The 18,956-nt window shown below is 35.8% G+C and overlaps 1 protein-coding gene across 9 annotated transcripts in view; it reads left to right on the top strand.

Annotated features, from left to right (window-relative positions):
* STXBP5L (syntaxin binding protein 5 like) overlaps positions 1–18,956 on the top strand; it is a 421,768-nt gene that overhangs the window by 196,197 nt on the left and 206,615 nt on the right. For all 9 annotated transcript variants that reach the window (XM_032298936.1, XM_032298937.1, XM_032298935.1 and 6 more), the window contains 2 exons: positions 1,129–1,212; positions 6,281–6,404. In XM_032298936.1, coding sequence (XP_032154827.1) covers positions 1,129–1,212; positions 6,281–6,404 — 208 coding nt within the window. The remainder of the gene's footprint in view (positions 1–1,128; positions 1,213–6,280; positions 6,405–18,956) is intronic.

Raw genomic sequence — 18,956 nt, 5'->3', positions numbered from 1 at the left:
AGCTTCAAAAATATATGTATATTGCTTTAATGAATTGATATTTGAAATTTTTGTGTTTTTACTGCTAAAACTACTAGCTGGTGTATTTTTGTTATTTTTTGTGTCTCATTGTAAGATGTTGAGATAAGTGATAAAGTCTCAGGATGCTCTACAGACTTAGGTTATCCCCACCACTACATTTTCTGTTCTTACCAATGGTTTTTTGAAGTTACTGATACATGTTTATGCAGTGTATAATAGTTTTCATTAGAGGAATACCAGTACCTAATGTGTTTCAAAAAAATCATCTTAAGGCAAATCTGTCAGAAATATTTTCATTATTTTAACATTAGCTATTTTTATACTTTCTCTTCTTCTTTTTTTTTTTCTTAACCAATGATAGGCTCAATTTTATTATATTTAATCTATCATTGGTAACAAAAAAAATAGGAAGTACACAAATAATAATTGAGAACCATATAACTGCGAAAGTTATCAGTATGGCTAGCATTGTTTAGCTGAATGAGTCTTAAAGCTGATCATATTATAATCATGATCTGTTATCAAATTCTTCTATTTTAAAGAAGTAGTATTTTATTAATCATCTCATTTATGATTTAAAAATAAATATTAATAATTTTTAATGATGTGAATCTCTAGAATACCTTTATAATCTTCAGAGTATTCATAAACCATTTAAAATATTAAATTCAGTCAAAGAGAAAATAGGATTTGATAGAATACATTTGAAGCCAAATTGCGGCCACATTTGTCAAGTGCATAGGACTGAATGGCATATACATAGTTCATTAAACTTACCCCAATTATGTTTTATTTCATCTACATTTCTATCCCATTTTTCTTTTCTTCCGATTTTCATACTTATTTTATATCACACCATATATATATTGATATTCTTCCTCAATTCCTTTTTGAAATTAGGTGTTTACTGGTAAATGTTCTTATTGAAACAGTTTACTTGCCATATTTTTAAATGTAGAAAACCCATATTCAAGTTCTAGAAAAATTGGTATTCTAAATAAGGTTGTGTTATGTGGTGTGATTTTACTTTATTAACATTAAACTTTATTTGAAGCAAGTTAAAATTAATGTTAGAATTAAGAAAATGATTGTTCTAATGTTTTCCAGCTGCTAATAGGTTATGAAAATGGTACTGTAGTATTCTGGGACTTGAAATCTAAAAGAGCAGAACTGAGAGTTTATTATGATGAGGTAAGTAATTTCTACTGAAATGTTTGAAAGAGTATTGTGACTTTGTGCCTATCTTCTACTTTTAAGCTTTGTACTTTGCCAATATGTTTAGCCTTGGGAAGTTGCCTGATTCTGACCCAATACTTCACACTGTCTTTTGGTTTTTGTGTAAATTCCATCTCTGGGTTTTTCTCTTAAGAGGAAATTCTGCCTTGACTGCCTATTTTGGGGCCCTTTTGTGGGATCTTATGTACTTTGCATTTGTTAATAGGTCCTGGCTTGTCAGTCTTATGTACTTGGGTGCCTGTCACCTGTACTATATCCCCAACTTTGTCTCAACTGCTTTTCCTTTCTGTAGGCTTCAGGCTACACTGTGCTTCACTGTCCTTAAGGTCTCTAAAGACACTATTCATACTTTCCTTAGAAAATTCCTTTTCAGTGGCAAAAAGTTCAAGTCAGTTTGAAAGGCCTTATCTTCTAATATTTGCCCTCTTAGATAAAGAAAAATTTTGTAAATAGCAATACTTGATAAGTGACCAGATCTTAATAAGTGAAACTTATTAAGTGACAAGATATTGAAGTAAGTTTTATCATACATAATTGAGACTTGATTAGGTTTATATTTAGGGGAAGAAACAAACTCCCATTCATCAAGGAATAATCTCCCAGTTGACACTTCAATTGTTCAAATATTAATTCCTGGTCATTAATTATTTTTCCATTCAGAAGAGGCTAACAAGAAGATGGTAAAACCAGGGGTAACAGATTAAAAGGGAAGTTATTTTTTGTACCTGTAGAAATAAAGGTGATCATCTGTGCTCTTAATACAATTTGAAAATCGTGGAAGTAAGAAGAGACGAAAGGAAAATATAGGCCAAGAATCTATGTCCAATAAAACCTACTCTTACATAGGAAGAGTGACAAATAATTTAATGCAGCACTGAAATAATTAGAAAATGAAAAACACTCACACATTTATTTTAGAACACTTCTTCATTTTATCACTGAAGGGATAAAAAATGTCTCCAAATGAACCTATAGCCACCCTAGAATACTTTACATGTTTTCCCCATCCCCTTCATAACAGTTAATTTTTTAAGTTTTGGTGCTTAAAGATATAAGCCTACACCTATTTTATAAACTGCACAATTCATTCTCAGTGGTTCTCATAGTGGTAAAAAAAAAAAAAAAAGTTCAGAAAGCAAATAAAATGACAGTGCATAATTTTTTCATGATTGGTGAAAAATAATCTGACAAGTATACCATACAATTATGTTCTTTATGATCAAATTTTTGAGCATCTTGAATCGTAAGAAAATAAAGTCTAGGGAACTAAGCTAGGATTTTTATTTTGTTATACAAATTATAAAGATGAAGATGGTTAGTGCTCCTCTGTCAACACTAGCAGCTAAACAAGATTACAGATACCATTGGAATATTTAGCCAGTTTGAATTAGAATAATCACCCCAAAAGGAAACCCAGAGGAAAATGCTGAATCAAGTAGCTTTCCTGTGGCCTTATAAAGTATGGAAGAAAGGTTTTGAGCCTTAAAACAGAGTCAAATTTCAGTGAAATTTTAAAATAAGGATCATCAGCTGCCTAAGTGAGTTAGTGCAGTACCACAATATGTGTAATTTATATCTAGACATTACTGACAGCTGATATATGTATATAAATCTGTCATCTATTTACTTTAATGCATCATTATATATTCTGTTGTTTTAATATAGTTAAATACTTCATTTTACTGCCAAGCTTTTCAGCCTGTCCTCAGCACTTTACCTCTCATATCTAGAAAGCATGCTTAATACTTACCTGAAACTGTTTCTCATAAGTCACCAATACAGTGATCTCTTCTTAGTCTAAATTCCTCATGAAACCTGTGGCTTCACCTCAGTTTTTCCTCTTAAAATAATTTATTCACTTGTCTATGTCTTTCCACCTCATTTATTATGCCTCCTTTTTCATAACTGATATTTCCCTTAGCTCTCTTTTAAATTATAGATACTCTTCAGGATACTGTGTCTTCACCCTCATTTCTTCTCTCCCCAATGTATACTTTTTAATGTTTGTATCCTCTTTTATCATTTCAAACATTACCTTTATGCTAAAAAAAATTAACATTCATACATCTATAGCCTTTACCTCCCTCCTGAACTCTAGATCTAAATTTATAACAATATATTAGATAAATCCAGCTGAATATCCCATTGGCAGTGAATTTATATTTAAATACCTAAACCCTTTATGTTTTCCTCTGGTTTTTAGTCTTATTTAGTTAATTCAGTTTAGACTCCTCAAAGTAATATTTGTCTCTTCTATGATCATGTATTATCTGCAATCAGTTTCTGTAGTCTTTTTGATTCTGACTTTTTATTGTCTCATTTATTTCCTCTTTTCTCATTCCCACTCCCAATGTCCTAGTTTAAGTTGTTATCTTTTGCCTGGATGACTATAAGAGTATTTTAACTAAGCACTTTTCCTTTGATGTCTTACCTCTTCAGTATATCCTTAATTTAAAATATTACAATTTTAAAACAGATTATGGAATTCTCTACTCCAGAACCTTTGAATAGATCTCAATTGTCAACAATACAAAGTCCATATTGCTTGACATGAGATTTAAGAACCTAGTGTGATCATTCCTATTTAGTTAAATTTATAATATCCTTCTACACATTCCCCACATTTCAGACATATTACTTGCTATCTCCTATCTATAACACTTATTTCTTATCTCTGAGCCTTTGCTCCTTCTGACTTCTCATCATGAACTGCCTTCTTTCCTCTTCTGTATATCAAATCTGTTAGGTCTTTAGCCCCTGTAAAGTTATTTGGACAATTTAACTAGCCTCTTCATAAGTAGCCATTGATGAATTGAGTCTTGTTTTGGAAATCCAAGATTATTTTCAGAAATACATATATAAATTTTACTTTCATATTAACTATAAAATTTTTGTTTCATTATGTCAATAATTCTTGAATAATCGTTCACAAAGAAATCCCTGAGTTTGGCATGAGGAAAATTTCTTAAGAACTGCTGTATTTCCTTTTTTTCATGTTGTTGTCCAGTTTTTTGGATTTCCTTCTTCTTTCATGTTTTCAAGAAACTCAGTCTCAGCCACGGAGTTGATAAAACTAGCTAATGTTTTTTGTTTAAAATTCTGTTTTCTGTCATTCAAATTTTGTTTGGATTAGTTATATATTTTTTTTCAGTAAGCTTCTGAGCCCCTCTCCCTTTTTTTGAGAAAATAGTAGGGTAGAATTTAATAAACATAAATTGAATATTTATCCATCAAGTCAGATCAAATGGTAGCTACTCAGTAATGTACTATATGAGACCTTGATCTCTAATAACAAGTTGGTTTTACATGCTTGTTTTTCCAAACAATAAATATACTTTTAAAATTGTACTTATTTTGACTTTACTGTAGCTATTATTTTTACTTCTGTCCTTTTCAGTAGATAGAAATTCAGTGAAATAAGAAGGTTTAGGGCTGAGAGTGCCTTTTCTGCCTCCACCTTTGATGGCAAAACAGTTTGAGACAACTTTAAGTTAAATGAGGCTCATCAAAGTTAACATATATGAGGCAAGCCGATGTGACTTTCCCTTGAACCACCTACAGAAGGGAGAAAAAATAAGCAGAAGAGAAGAGAAATAAGTATTTTCCCTCTAGCTTCCTCTGCTGGACTCTAGCAAAAAAGAAATCTCTGTTTAGTAACGAAGGCCACAGGGTGAGAGAAAACACAAGTCTAGGATTTCATGTTGCTTTTTCCATTTAATCAAACCTTATTTTCTTGATGATATGTTTAATAATTACTTTAGCCATGAATTATCTGCAACTCTAATCACTGATTGTTTAGAACTTTTATCAATTATATATGTGTAACTTTGTTTGGAACTTTTGGTTGTGTGTGTCTTTGTCTGTTTCGGACAATAAGTATGATTAGTATTCACTTATATTCATCTTCTCTTTCTTAGTGCTTTATAAGTGTCTTTAAGGAAAATATGTTGTATGCTTCTTTTCTGCCTTATATCTGCTAGACTTTTTCTCATGGTACTTAGTACTTTACCCAAGTTCTGAATATACTTTATTAATTTAGAAAGAATACCAAGGATGTGGAAATGTGTTTGACATTAATTACTAATTCAATCAACAGATATTTATTGGGTGCTCACTTTATGCTGGTCACTGTGTTAGCATTGGGAATACAGTAGCTTGGGAAAATGGAATACAGTCAGCCCTCTGTATCCATAAATTCCGCATCCTTGGAGTCAACTAACTATGATAGAAAATATTTAAAAAATAATGTTAAAACAATATAATAATTTATAATACAAATAAAAAGACAGTATAATATATTTACATATCATTTACATTTTATTAGTAATCTAGGGATGATTTAAAGTATGTGGAAGGATATTGATAGGTTGTATGCAAATAGTATGACATTTTATATAAGGGACTTGAGCTTCTGTGGATTTTAGAATCTGAGGGAATGTGGAGTTTCTCTAACTAATCCCCATTGGATACCGAGGGATGGCTATAATTACTTTTGAATCTTATCTGACTCAAAACTAAAGAGTTAACTTGAAAATATAATAGAAAATTTAAACCTTTTTTGCTTTAAATTGATTTAAATAGCATATACACGAGGGGGAAACAGTGTGCAATGATTGAGAATATGTTTTTTGTAGTTAGACAGACCTTGCTTTTGAGTTGTGTGACGTTAGCAAGTATCTCAATCTCTCAAGGCCTGTTTCACCATGTATAAATTGAAAAAATAATACCCTTTCTATAGGATTAAATGAGATAATACGTATAAAATGCTTGCCATGGGAGTTGGCACATAGAAAGCCTTCAGATGGTAACTGTTACTCAAATTATTTTTTAAATTGGCTATGTTAGGAGGAAATAGGACTTCGTGTTACTAGAAATTATAGTCTGTTGTGGGTCAGAAAAATTACATCATTAAATGTTATTTGTATAATAATTTTATATCAAAATAATCTTCCTTTGGAATATAAAATGACATAACCTATCTACTTTTTCCCCCTCTACTTGTTTTTAATTGTTATTTTATTAGGCTATTCATTCAATTGATTGGCATCATGAGGGCAAACAGTTCATGTGCAGCCATTCAGATGGTAGTTTGACTTTATGGAACCTGAAAAGCCCAAGTCGCCCTTTCCAGACCACAATTCCACATGGTAAGATGTATGCTTTCAAAAGAAATAAACACTGGTGATTCAGTGTCTTGACTTGAAGTAAGAGAGATGGTATTAATGTGTTTGATAGAAAAAGGTAATAGGACATAACTTCTGGTTCTAAATACCTTTTTTATACCACCTACAGATCCCAACATTATACCCCAAACTTTCTGTATTTCTCTTTTTCCTACCAACCCACATCCCTACTTTGTATGCTGCACTTATATACTGTCCCAACCAAAAATTGCATAATGGATGGTTGATACATCTGAGGTAGAGGAGATAATATAGGAAATTTTGCAACTTTTAAGGGTTGAGGAGCCAGTGAGAAAATGGCACCATCCACATTTGACTTTCAGGCTTAATTCCTGTACTACTTTATAATCCATTGTTTTCTAGATTTCACTTGTTTCCATTTCTGCCATTTGATTCCACTAGATTATGAAGATTGTGGTTTAATTGGAGATTTTACTTCTCTTATTGCTTTTCACATAGAAAAGAGCATTTTAATCCTAAATGAGAATTTTAATCTTAGTCGAGGATTTATGTTGGATCTGTACACCTAACAGGGAAGAATAAAAAATTCAAATGTATAAATATGTGTAATTTAGATGACTAAATCACTTGATAATGCTGGTGATGATCTAAGTTCCATGTTTACCTCACACCATTGGTTGTTTATAAGAATAGATGTATCAGAACATAACAGTTGATCAAACATATTCTATTTTACAGTTTCTGAGCATTCGTTATCATGTCACATTTGGAAAATAGTGGCATAATTTCTGTAATGAGTGACCATAGATCACAAGCATTCTTAGAATTATTTTATGTTGTTTGTCTGCCTTTTTTTTGTACCATGGTCACATGCTCCATCAGTAAATGATTAAATTATTGCAACATTCTTCCAGGATGTAAATGTTTTAGTCTTTGCTGGTTTACTTAGAGATTACATTTAGATGCTTTATTTAGAGATTGCCATGACAGAAACCTTGGATAGGTATTTGCTATATATACCACTTGGGATTAACCATTTATTTCTATGATAGACAATAGATTCTCTCCACACACCCTCAGCTAACCCCCAATTTTCATGCGTTTTATATGAGATTTACACTTTTACAAAGTGTAATATGAGTTAGTCACAAATTTTCTACTTACTTCCTTCTGTTCTTCTCAAATACCAGCTTCTATTAGTTTTTTTTTTTTTTTTTCTATACTGGACATTTGATACTTTCATTTTTTTACCATATCCATATTCATCATTTTGGATTGTTTTCTATTATTCTGCTTTTCTGTTGAAATAAAGTTCTGTTTATAGGTTGTTCAACACATCAGCATTGATGTCTTTTATAATATATAAATCAGGTTATATTCCTGTTGTCTCACAATAACACAAGCACTAGTGTTTTTGATAATAGAGGTATTTATTATCATATCTACTGACATTCTTTTGGTTTATTTTTTTCCCTTTTGTTTAGCCATTTTTATTTTCTAAAATAAAACTTTTCTTTAAGTACTACTTTAGCTATATCCTATACGTTTTTAAACCTAATATTAATCACATAACTTTAATATATAGTTTGAGATATTTTCTACAATTCCTTTTATAATTCTTCTTTGATCCATTAGTTATTTAGACATGTGTTTTCTAATTTTTAAACATGTTTATTTTTATTATTTGTGTTATTATTAATAAAAGATGAGTCTTGCTATGTTGCCCAGGCTGGTCCTAAACTTCTGGAGGCCTCAAGTGATCTTCCCACATTGGCTTCACAATGTTCTGGAATTACAGATGTGAGTGACCATCCCCAGCCTCAATTTCTAAACATGTTTTTTATTATGGATTTTCATTGTTTTTATAATGCTTTTCATTTTGTATAGTTTAAATCTTTGCTAATTTTTTGTTTGATATTTTAATTCTTAGAGAAGTGAGTTAACATTTCTCTTATAATGGCTTTTCCTTTGTAATTCTGTTCATTTCTGTTTTATGTACTTTAAAAAACAAATAGGTCAAGGTAGTTCATGGTATTTTTCAGATTCCCTGTAATTAAACTGACACTTGTTTAGTGCTATCAATTGCTGAGAGAGTGGTATTAAATTTCCTAATATGATTATAGAAGTGCACACTTCTCACTTTAATTCTGCCCATTTTTGCTCTATGTATTTTGGGGATCTATTATTAGGCATCCATTACATCTCCTATAAAGAGCATAGTACATCTTTTATATCCACAGGTTCTTCACCGATGGATTCAACAAAACCGAAGAACAAAATATTCTGAGAAAAAACAATTAAAAATACAAACATTTAAAATAATACAGATAAAAAGAAATAATACAGTATCACAATGATTTGTATAGTGTCACATTGTATTGCATATAAGTAATCTAAAGATGATATAAGGTATACAGGAGGATGTGTATACATTGCATACAAATATTATGCCATTTTATATAACAGACTTAAGCATCTGTAGATTTGGGTATAGGAGGGGGAGTCCTGGAATCAACAGATACTGGGGATAACCATAGTTGGGTCTTGTGCTTTTATCTAGTCACAGAGATCAATCTATTAATATTAAGTGTAGTTACTGATGAGATTGAATTTTGGCCTACCACTTTATTATCTGTTTTGTGGGTGCTGTCATATTTTTCTCTTTTGTTCTCTTGGGAGTTATTTCAGTATTTTCTATTAGAATTTCATTTCATTTTAAATATTAATCTAAGCATTTTATTTTCACATGTTTTTTATTGGTTGCTCCAGGGATTGCAATATACTTTTTTAACTATTCGAAGTCTATTAGAGCTAACATTGTAACACTTCACATAAAATGTACAAATCCTGTAACTACGTAGAGATCTATTTCTGCTCCTCTACTGTCCTTTATGCTACAGTTATCATATAGTACATCTAAATATGTTGTTATAATTTGTGTTTAAATAGTCACATGTCTTTTTTTAATTAAGAGGAAAAACAGTCTTTGAATTTCTTTGCTGTTAATCATTTTCATTTGTTCCTGAAAATACAAGAGAATTATTTAATTTTTCTTGTAGGTCTAGTGGAAATGAATTCACATAGCTTCCTCTTTCTGTAAGTTCATTTTGTTTTGTTTTGTTTTGCTTTCCTTTTATGGAGGCTATTTTTCCTGGATTTAGGTATCTGAACTGACAGTTTGTGTGCACATGTGTGTTTTGGTTTTAAGGTGATGAACACTTTACATGATCTCTGCCTTCCATAATTTCTGAATGAGGAATCTGTAGTAGCTTGAATTTTGCTTCCTCTTTACATAATATGTCATTTTTCTCCAGTTGCTTTCAAAATTTTGTGGGGTATCTTTTATTTTCAGCAATTTGACTACTTTATGTCTAGGCTTGGTTTTTTCAAGTTCATTCTGTTAAGGGGTCTACCAACCTTCATATATATATATATATATATATACACACACACATACATATTTGACATATAATTTACTGGATCATCACCTGTTTCACCTAAGCTTAGCACCATTGATGGTATTTTTTTTTTTTTTTTTTTTTTGAGATGGAGTTTCGCTCTTGTTACCCAGGCTAGAGTGCAATGGCGCTATCTCTGTTTTTATAGCTGGTTGCTGCTGGTGCTGGAGACATTGATTTTTCCTCTTTAGTGGTTTCAAATATGTATTGTTCAATTACAGTGCTCCCAGTTACACATGCATACATACACACATACGTATACAACACATATCTACATATATGATATTAAACAAAATCCTATCAAACACTTAATAGTGAAACTTTTGCTCAGACAGGCCAGGAGTGTCCACAATTACCACTTTTATTTAACATGTTCCTGGAAATACTAGCCAATATTATTAGACTTGAAAATGAAATATATTTAAAAATTTAGAAAGAGTATTCAGCAGCTTGATCCAAGATGGATCAAGGAACAGCTCAGGATTGCAGCTCCCAGTGAAAGCACAGAGGGTGAGTGGATGCCGCGTTTTTATTGCCCACAGACTAGGAAATTCCCGGGCGGAGGAGCTCCACGGTCGCCAGCGTGGCTGTTTAGGCCAGCGCAGCTGTGCTGGTTGGCGCCGCTGCTTTGCCCTGCGCGGCTGCTTTGTCGGCGCCCCGGAGCAGCGGTTCTCCGTACAAAATACACCGGTCTGGGTGCCCTTTTGGCTGGCAATTGGAGCCATGGGAAGTTGCCCATTCGCCGGTTCAAAAAAGGGGACTGAGCAGAGAAACAGGACAGTAGATTCCAGGGCAAAAAAAAGTGCCACAAACCTCAGTGCCGCTGTTTAAGCCAGCGCAGTGAGTGACTGCAAGGGAAAACAAACAGGCCCCGGTGCCTCTTCAACAGGCGACTGGAACACCAACTTAAAAAAGGCTCTGAGGCAGGGAGCCAGGCGATCAGGCTCGGCTGGTCCCACCCCCACAAAAGAACAGCAACCAGAAACTCTGGATTGAGAGTTTCACAGCAAGCGCAGCTGAACCCGGGACGGTCCAGCTCTGTGGAGGAGGGGTGTCTGCCATTACCGAGGCAGCCCACCACGACCAAGGTAGTCGACCAATGCTGATGCAGCCCGCCATTGCTAAGGCAACCCACCATTGCTGAGGCAGCCCACCGATGCCAAGGCAACCCGCGACAGCAGAGAGACTCTGCCTCAACAGAGGTGGGCCACCATTGCCAAAGCAGTTCTAACTACACCCATATAAACAGGACTGCAGGGAAGTTCACTCAGCAGTGGGGCGGAGCCCACAGCAGCTCAGCAAAGCCTCTATAGGCCGACAGTGACTAGGCTGCCTCCTTGCTGGGCAGGGCAGGTCTGAAGGAAAAAAAAAAAAAAGGTGGCAGCATAACGGAAACTCATAAATAAAGCCCTAAATCCCTGGGACAGAGCACCTGGGAACAAAAAGCAGTTTATGAGTTCTGCTACAGCAGACCTAAAAGTACCTGCCCAGCAGCTCTGAATGAACAACAATAGAGCTCACAGCTCACCATTTAAGCTCCTATAAAGAAGAGACCGTCTCCTCAAGCATCTCCCTGACCCCTATATATCCAAAGAGACACCTCATAAAAGAGAGATCAGATTGACACTAGGTGGGTATCCTTCTGGGACAAAGATAGCAGAAGAAGAAAACTGGTAACAACCCTTACTGTTCAGCAGCTGCTGCAGGTGAACCCCAGGCAAGCAGGGCCTGGAGTGAACCTCAGCAGACCTACAGCAGAGGGGCAAAACTGTCAGAAGGAAAACCAAGAAACAGAAATAACCTCATCATCAACAAACAGAACGTCAACCTGAAAGATTTGAGACCCAACCTGAAAGCCAGCAACTACAAAGTCGACAGGTGGATAAATCCTTAAGGTGGGAAGAAACCAGCACAAAAAGGATGAAAACACCCGAAACCAGAACACCTCTCCTCCTACAAGGGATCCCAAATCCTCACCAGCAAGGGAACAAGGTTGGAGGGAGAACGATTGAGATGAAATGACAGAATCAGACTTCAGAAGGTGGGTAGTAAGAAACTTCTGTGAACTTAAAGAACATGTTCTAACCAAATGCAAAGAAACTAAGAACCTTGAAAAAAGATTTGATGAAATGCTAACGAGAATGGACAAAATAGAAAGGAATATAAGTGAATTGATGGAGCTGAAAAACTCAACACGAGAACTTCATGAAGCATGCACAAGTATCAACAGCCGAATGGACCAAGCAGAAGAAAGGATATCAGAGGTCGAAGATCAACTCAATGAAATAAAACGGGAAGGCAAGACTGGAGAAAAAAGGGTAAAAAGGAATGAACAAAGTCTCCAAGAAATGTGGGACTATGTGAAAAGACCTAATCTACGTCTGATAGGCGTACCCGAATGCGACAAAGAGAATGAATCCAAGCTGGAAAATACTCTTCAGGATATTATCCAGGAAAACTTCCCCAACTTAGCAAGGCAGGCAAACATTCAAGTCCAGGAAATACAGAGAACACCACAAAGATATTCCTCAAGAAGAGCAACCCCAAGGCACATAATCGTCAGATTCATGAGGGTCGAAATGAAGGAGAAAATACTAAGGGCAGCCAGAGAGAAAGATCGGGTTACCCATAAAGGGAAGCCCATCAGACTCACAGCAGATCTCTCAGCAGAAACCCTACAAGCCAGAAGAGAGTGGGGGCCAATATTCAATATCCTTAAAGAAAAGAACTTTCAACCCAGAATCTCCTATCCAGCCAAACTAAGCTTCATAAGTGAAGGAAAAATAAAATCCTTTGGGAACATGCAAATACTCAAAGATTTCGTCACCACCAGGCCAGCTCTACAAGAGCTCCTGAAAGAGACTCTACACATATGAAGGAAAAACAAATACCAGCTCAACTAAAGGGCAAAACACCCAGCTAGCACCAAAATGGCAGTATCAAATTCACACTTAACAATATTAACCCTAAATATAAATGGACTAAATGCCCCAATCAAAAGACACAGACTGGCAAATTGGATAAAAAGACAAAACCCATTGGTGTGCTGTATCCAGGAAACCCATCTCACATGCACGGATACACAAAGGCTCAAAATAAAGGGATGGAGGAAGATTTACCAAGCAAATGGAGACCAAAAAAAGCAGGAGTTGCAATTCTCATCTCTGATAAATTAGAGTTTAAAGCAACAAAGATCATAAGAGACAAAGAGGGACATTACATAATGGTAAAAGGATCAATGCAACAAGAAGAGCTAACGATCCTAAATATATACGCACCCAATACAGGAGCACCCAGATACATAAGGCAAGTTCTTAATGACTTACAAAGAGACTTAGACTCCCACACAATAATAGGGGGAGACTTTAACACCCCATTGTCAATATTAGACAGATCAACCAGACAGAAAATTAACAAGGATATCAAGGACTTGAACTCAGACCTGGACCAAGCAAGCCTAATAGACATTTACAGAACTCTCCACCCCAAATCCACAGAATATACATTCTTCTCGGCACAACATCACACCTACTCTAAAATTGACCACATAATTGGGAATAAATCACTCCTCAGCAAATGCAAAAGAACGGAAATCATAACAAACAGTCTCTCAGACCGCAGTGCAATCAAGTTAGAACTCAGAATTCAAAAACTAACCCAGAACCGCACAGCTTCATGGAAACTGAACAACTTGCTCTTGAATGTTGACTGGATAAACAATGAAATGAAGACAGAAATAAAGATGTTCTTCGAAACCAACGAGAATGAAGACACAACATACCAGAATCTCTGGGACACATTTAAAGCAGTCTCTAGAGGAAAATATATAGCAATAAGTGCCCACATGAGAAGCAAGGAGAGATCAAAAATTGACACCCTATTGTCAAAACTGAAAGAGCTAGAGGAGCAAGATCAAAAAAACTCAAAGTCTAGCAGAAGACAAGAAATAGCTAAGATCAGAGCAGAACTGAAGGAGATAGAGACACAAAAAACCCTTCAAAAATCAATAAATCCAGGAGCTGTTTTTTTGAAAAGATCAACAAAATAGACAGACCACTAGCCAGATTAATAAAAAAGAAAAGAGAGAATAACCAAATTGATGCCATAAAAAATGATAAAGGGGATATCACCACAGATTCCACAGAAATTCAAACCATCATCAGAGATTATTACAAGCAACTCTATGCACACAAACTAATAAACCTGGAAGAAATGGATAAATTCCTGGACACTTGCCTCCTGCCAAGCCTAAACCAGGAAGAAGCCGAAGCCCTGAACAGACCCATAACAAGGTCTGAAGTTGAGGCAGCAATTAAGAGCTTACCACCCAAAAAAAGCCCAGGTCCAGATGGGTTCACAGCTGAATTCTATCAGACGTACAAAAAGGAGCTGGTACCATTCCTTCTGAAACTATCCCAAACAATACAAAAAGAGGGAAATCTTCCCAAATCATTTTATGACACCAACATCAACCTGATTCCAAAACCCGGCAGAGAATCAACAACAAAAGAAAACTTCAGGCCAATATCCATGATGAACATAGATGCAAAAATCTTCAATAAAATACCGACAAGCCGATTGCAACAGCACATTAAAAAGCTTATCCACCATGATCAAGTAAGCTTCATCCCGGGGATGCAAGGCTGGTTCAACGTACGCAAGTCTAGAAACGTAATTCACCACATAAACAGAACCAAAGACAAAAAAGACATGATCACCTCAATTGATGCAGAGAAGGCCTTTGACAAAATTCAACAGCCCTTTATGCTAAAAACCCTCTATAAGCTAGGTATCGATGGAACGTATCTCAAAATAATAAAAGCTATTTATGACAAACCAACGACCAATATCATACTGAATGGGCAAAAACTGGAAGCATTCCCCTTGAAATGTGGCACCAGACAAGGATGCCCTCTCTCACCACTCCTATTCAATATAGTATTAGAAGTTCTAGCCAGAGCAATCAGGCAAGAAAAAGAAATAAAGGGCATTCAAATAAGAAAGGAGGAAGTCAAATTCTCTCTATTTGCAGACGACATGATTGTATATCTAGAAGACCCCATCGTCTCAGCCCCAAACGTCCTGAAACTGATAAGCAAATTCAGCAAAGTCTCAGGATACAAAATCAATGTGCAAAAATCACATGCATTCCTATACACCAATAACAGACTTAAAGAGAGCCAAATCAAGAACAAACCGCCATTCACAATTGCCACAAAGAGAATAAAATACCTACGAATACAACTAGCAAGGAACGTGAAAGAACTCTTCAGGGAAAACTACAAGCCACTGCTCAACGAAATAAGAGAGGACACAAACAGATGGAGAAACATTCCTTGTTCATGGTTTGGAAGAATCAATATCGTGAAAATGGCCATACTGCCCAAAGTAATTTACAGATTCAATGCTATCCCCATCAAGCTACCAAGGACCTTCTTCACACAACTGGAAAAAACCACCTTAAACTTCATATGGAACCAAAAGAGAGCCCGCATAGCCAAGTCAATTCTGAGCAAAAAGAACAAAGCAGGAGGCATCACACTACCAGACTTCAAACTATACTACAAGGCTACAGTAATCAAAACAGCATGGTACTGGTACCAAAACAGAGATATAGACAAATGGAACAGAACAGAGGTCTCGGAGGCAACACAACATATCTACAACCATCTGATCTTTGACAAACCTGACAAAAACAAGCAATGGGGAAAGGATTCCCTGTTTAATAAATGGTGTTGGGGAAACTGGCTAGCCATGTGCAGAAAGCAGAAACTGGACCCCTTCCTGACACCTTACACTAAAATTAACTCCAGATGGATTAAAGACTTAAACATAAGACCTAACACCATAAAAACCCTAGAAGAAAATCTAGGCAAAACCATTCAGGACATAGGTGTAGGCAAGGACTTCATGACCAAAACACCAAAAGCATTGACAACAAAAGCCAAAATAGACAAATGGGACCTAATCAAACTCCACAGCTTCTGCACAGCAAAAGAAACAATCATTAGAGTGAATCAGCAACCAACAGAATGGGAAAAAATGTTTGCAGTTTACCCATCTGACAAAGGGCTGATGTCCAGAATTTACAAAGAACTAAAACAGATTTACAAGAAAAAAACTAACAAGCCCATTCAAAAGTGGGCAAAGGATATGAACAGACACTTTACAAACGAAGACATACATGAGGCCAACAAACATATATAAAAATGCTCATCATCACTGGTCCTCAGAGAAATGCAAATCAAAACTACATTGAGATACCATCTTACGCCAGTTAGAATGGCGATCATTAAAAAACCTGGAGACAACAGATGCTGGAGAGGATGTGGAGAAATAGGAGCACTTTTACACTGTTGGTGGGAGTGTAAATTAGTTCAACCATTGTGGAAGACAATGTGGCGATTCCTCAAGGACCTAGAAATAGAAATTCCATTTGACCCAGCAATCCCATTACTGGGTATGTATCCAAAGGATTACAAATCATTCTACTATAAGGACATGTGCACACGAATGTTCACTGCAGCACTGTTTACAATAGCAAAGACCTGGAACCAACCCAAATGCCCATCGACGGTAGACTGGATAGGGAAAATGTGGCACATATACACCATGGAATATTATGCAGCCATCAAAAACGATGAGTTTGTGTTCTTTGTAGGGACATGGATGAACCTGGAAACCATCATTCTCAGCAAACTGACAGAAGAGCAGAAGATCAAACACCACATGTTCTCACTCATAGGCGGGTGTTGAACAATGAGAACACATGGACACAGGGAGGGGAGCACTACACACTGGGATCAGTTGGGGGGAAATAGGGGAGGGATGGTGGGGGGTGGGGAGCTGGGGAGAGATAGCAAGGGGAGAAATGCCAGATGTAGGTGATGGGGAGGAAGGCAGCAAATCACACTGCCATGTGTGTACCTATGCAACAATTTTGCATGTTCTTCACATGTACCCCCAAACCTAAAATGCAATAAAATAAATAAATGGGGAAAGAAAAGAGTATTCAAAATTTTAGTTACTTTTTCATAATACAATTATACAACACAACACAAAAATGAATTAGGAAAACTATTATATATAACAGTAGAATTCTGTACACAAAACAAACAAAATATAATGGATGACTAGAACCATTTTAGATCACAGCACCCAATAGAATACATGGCAATAAACCTTAACGTACATGTGAAGTATTATTTCTAATAAGGAACATACAAGAGAAAACTTGAATTAATTAAAAACATACCATATGTATGCATAGTAGATTCAATATTAGAAAGATGTTGATTTTCTTTGCTATTTATCATTTTCATTTGTTCCTGAAGATACAAGACATTATTTAATTTTTCTTATAGGCCTAGTGGAAATGAGTTCATGAAGATTCCTTTATCTGGAAGTTCATTTTTGTTTTGTTTTCCCTTTTTTTTTTTTTTTTTTTTTTTTTTTTTGCTTTCCGTTTTTGGAGGACATTTTTCCTGGATTTAGATTTCTGAACTGACAGTTTGTTTGGGCATGTGTGTTTTGATGTTAAGTTGATGAACACTTTACATGATCTTCTGCCTTCCATAATTTCTGAATGAGGAATGTGTAGTAGCTTAAATTTTGCTCCCTCTTTATATATTGTGTCATATTTTTTGTAAATTCAATTTGTTCCCAGGAAAAATAATTACAAGGTTTTCCCTGACAAAAAACAAGCAATGGGGAAAGGATTCCCTATTTAATAAATGGTGCTGGGAAAACTGGCTAGCCATGTAAAGAAAACTGAAACTGGAGCCCTCCTTTATACCTTACAAAAAAATTAACTTCAGGATGAATTAAAGACTTATATGTAAAACCTAAAACCATAAAAACCCTAGAAGAAAACCTAGGCAATACCATTCAGGACATAGGCATGGGCAAAGACTTCTTGACTAAAGCACCAAAAGCAAATCAAAATCGCCAAAGTCAAAATTAGCAAATGATCTAATTAAAGAGTTTCTGCACAGCAAAAGAAAATATCATCAGAATGAACAGGCAACCTAGAGAATGGGAAAAAATTTTTGCCATCTGTCCATCTGACATAGGGCTAATGTCCAGAATCTACAAGGAACTTAAACAAATTTACAAGAAAGAAAACAACCCCATCAAAAAGTGGGCAAAGGATATGAACAGATGCTTCTCCAAAGAAGACATTTATGCAGCCAACAAACATAAGAAAAAAAGCTCATTATCGCTGGACATTAGAGAAATGCAAATCAAAATCACAATAGGATACCATCTCGCTCCAGTTAGAATGGCAATCATTAAAAAGGAAACAGCAGATTCTGTAGAGGTTGTGGAGAAATAGGAATGCTACTGTTGGTGGGAGTGTAAATTAGTTTAGCCATTGTGGAAGACAGTGTGGCAATTCCTCAAGGATCTAGAACAAGAAATACCATTTGACCCAGCAATTCTAATACTGGGTATATACCCAAAGGATTATAAACAATTCTTCTATAAAGACACATGCACACATACGTTTACTGCAGCTCTATTTACAATAACAAAGACTTGGAACCAACACAAATGCTCATAATAAAGAAAATGTGGCACATATACACCATGGAATACTATGCAGCCATAAAAAGAATGAGTTCATATTCTTTGCAGGGACATGGATGAAGCTGGAAACCATTATTCTCAGCAAGCTGACACAGGAACAGAAGACCAAATACCAAATGTTCTCACTCATAAGTGGGAGGTGAACAATGAGCACAGATGGACACAGGGAGGGGAACATCACATACTGGGGCCTGTCAGGTGTGAGGGCCTATGGGAGGGAGGGCATTAGGACAAATACCTAATGCATGCAGGGCTTAATATTATGCAGCCATCAAAAACGATGAGTTTGGGTCCTTTGTAGGGACATGGATGAACCTGGAAACCATCATTCTCAGCAAACTGACAGAAGAGCAGAAGATCAAACACCACATGTTCTCACTCATAGGCGGGTGTTGAACAATGAGAACACATGGACACAGGGAGGGGAGCACTACACACTGGGGTCAGTTGGGGGGAAATAGGGGAGGGACGGTGGGGGGTGGGGAGCTGGGGAGAGATAGCAAGGGGA

This window comes from Sapajus apella, unplaced genomic scaffold (assembly GCF_009761245.1).
Source record: "Sapajus apella isolate SASKATOON/1434 unplaced genomic scaffold, GSC_monkey_1.0 scaffold40, whole genome shotgun sequence".
NCBI lineage: Eukaryota > Metazoa > Chordata > Mammalia > Primates > Cebidae > Sapajus > Sapajus apella.
The sequence above is the reverse complement of the archived record's forward strand: the minus strand, read 5'-3'. Positions and strand labels throughout refer to the sequence as shown.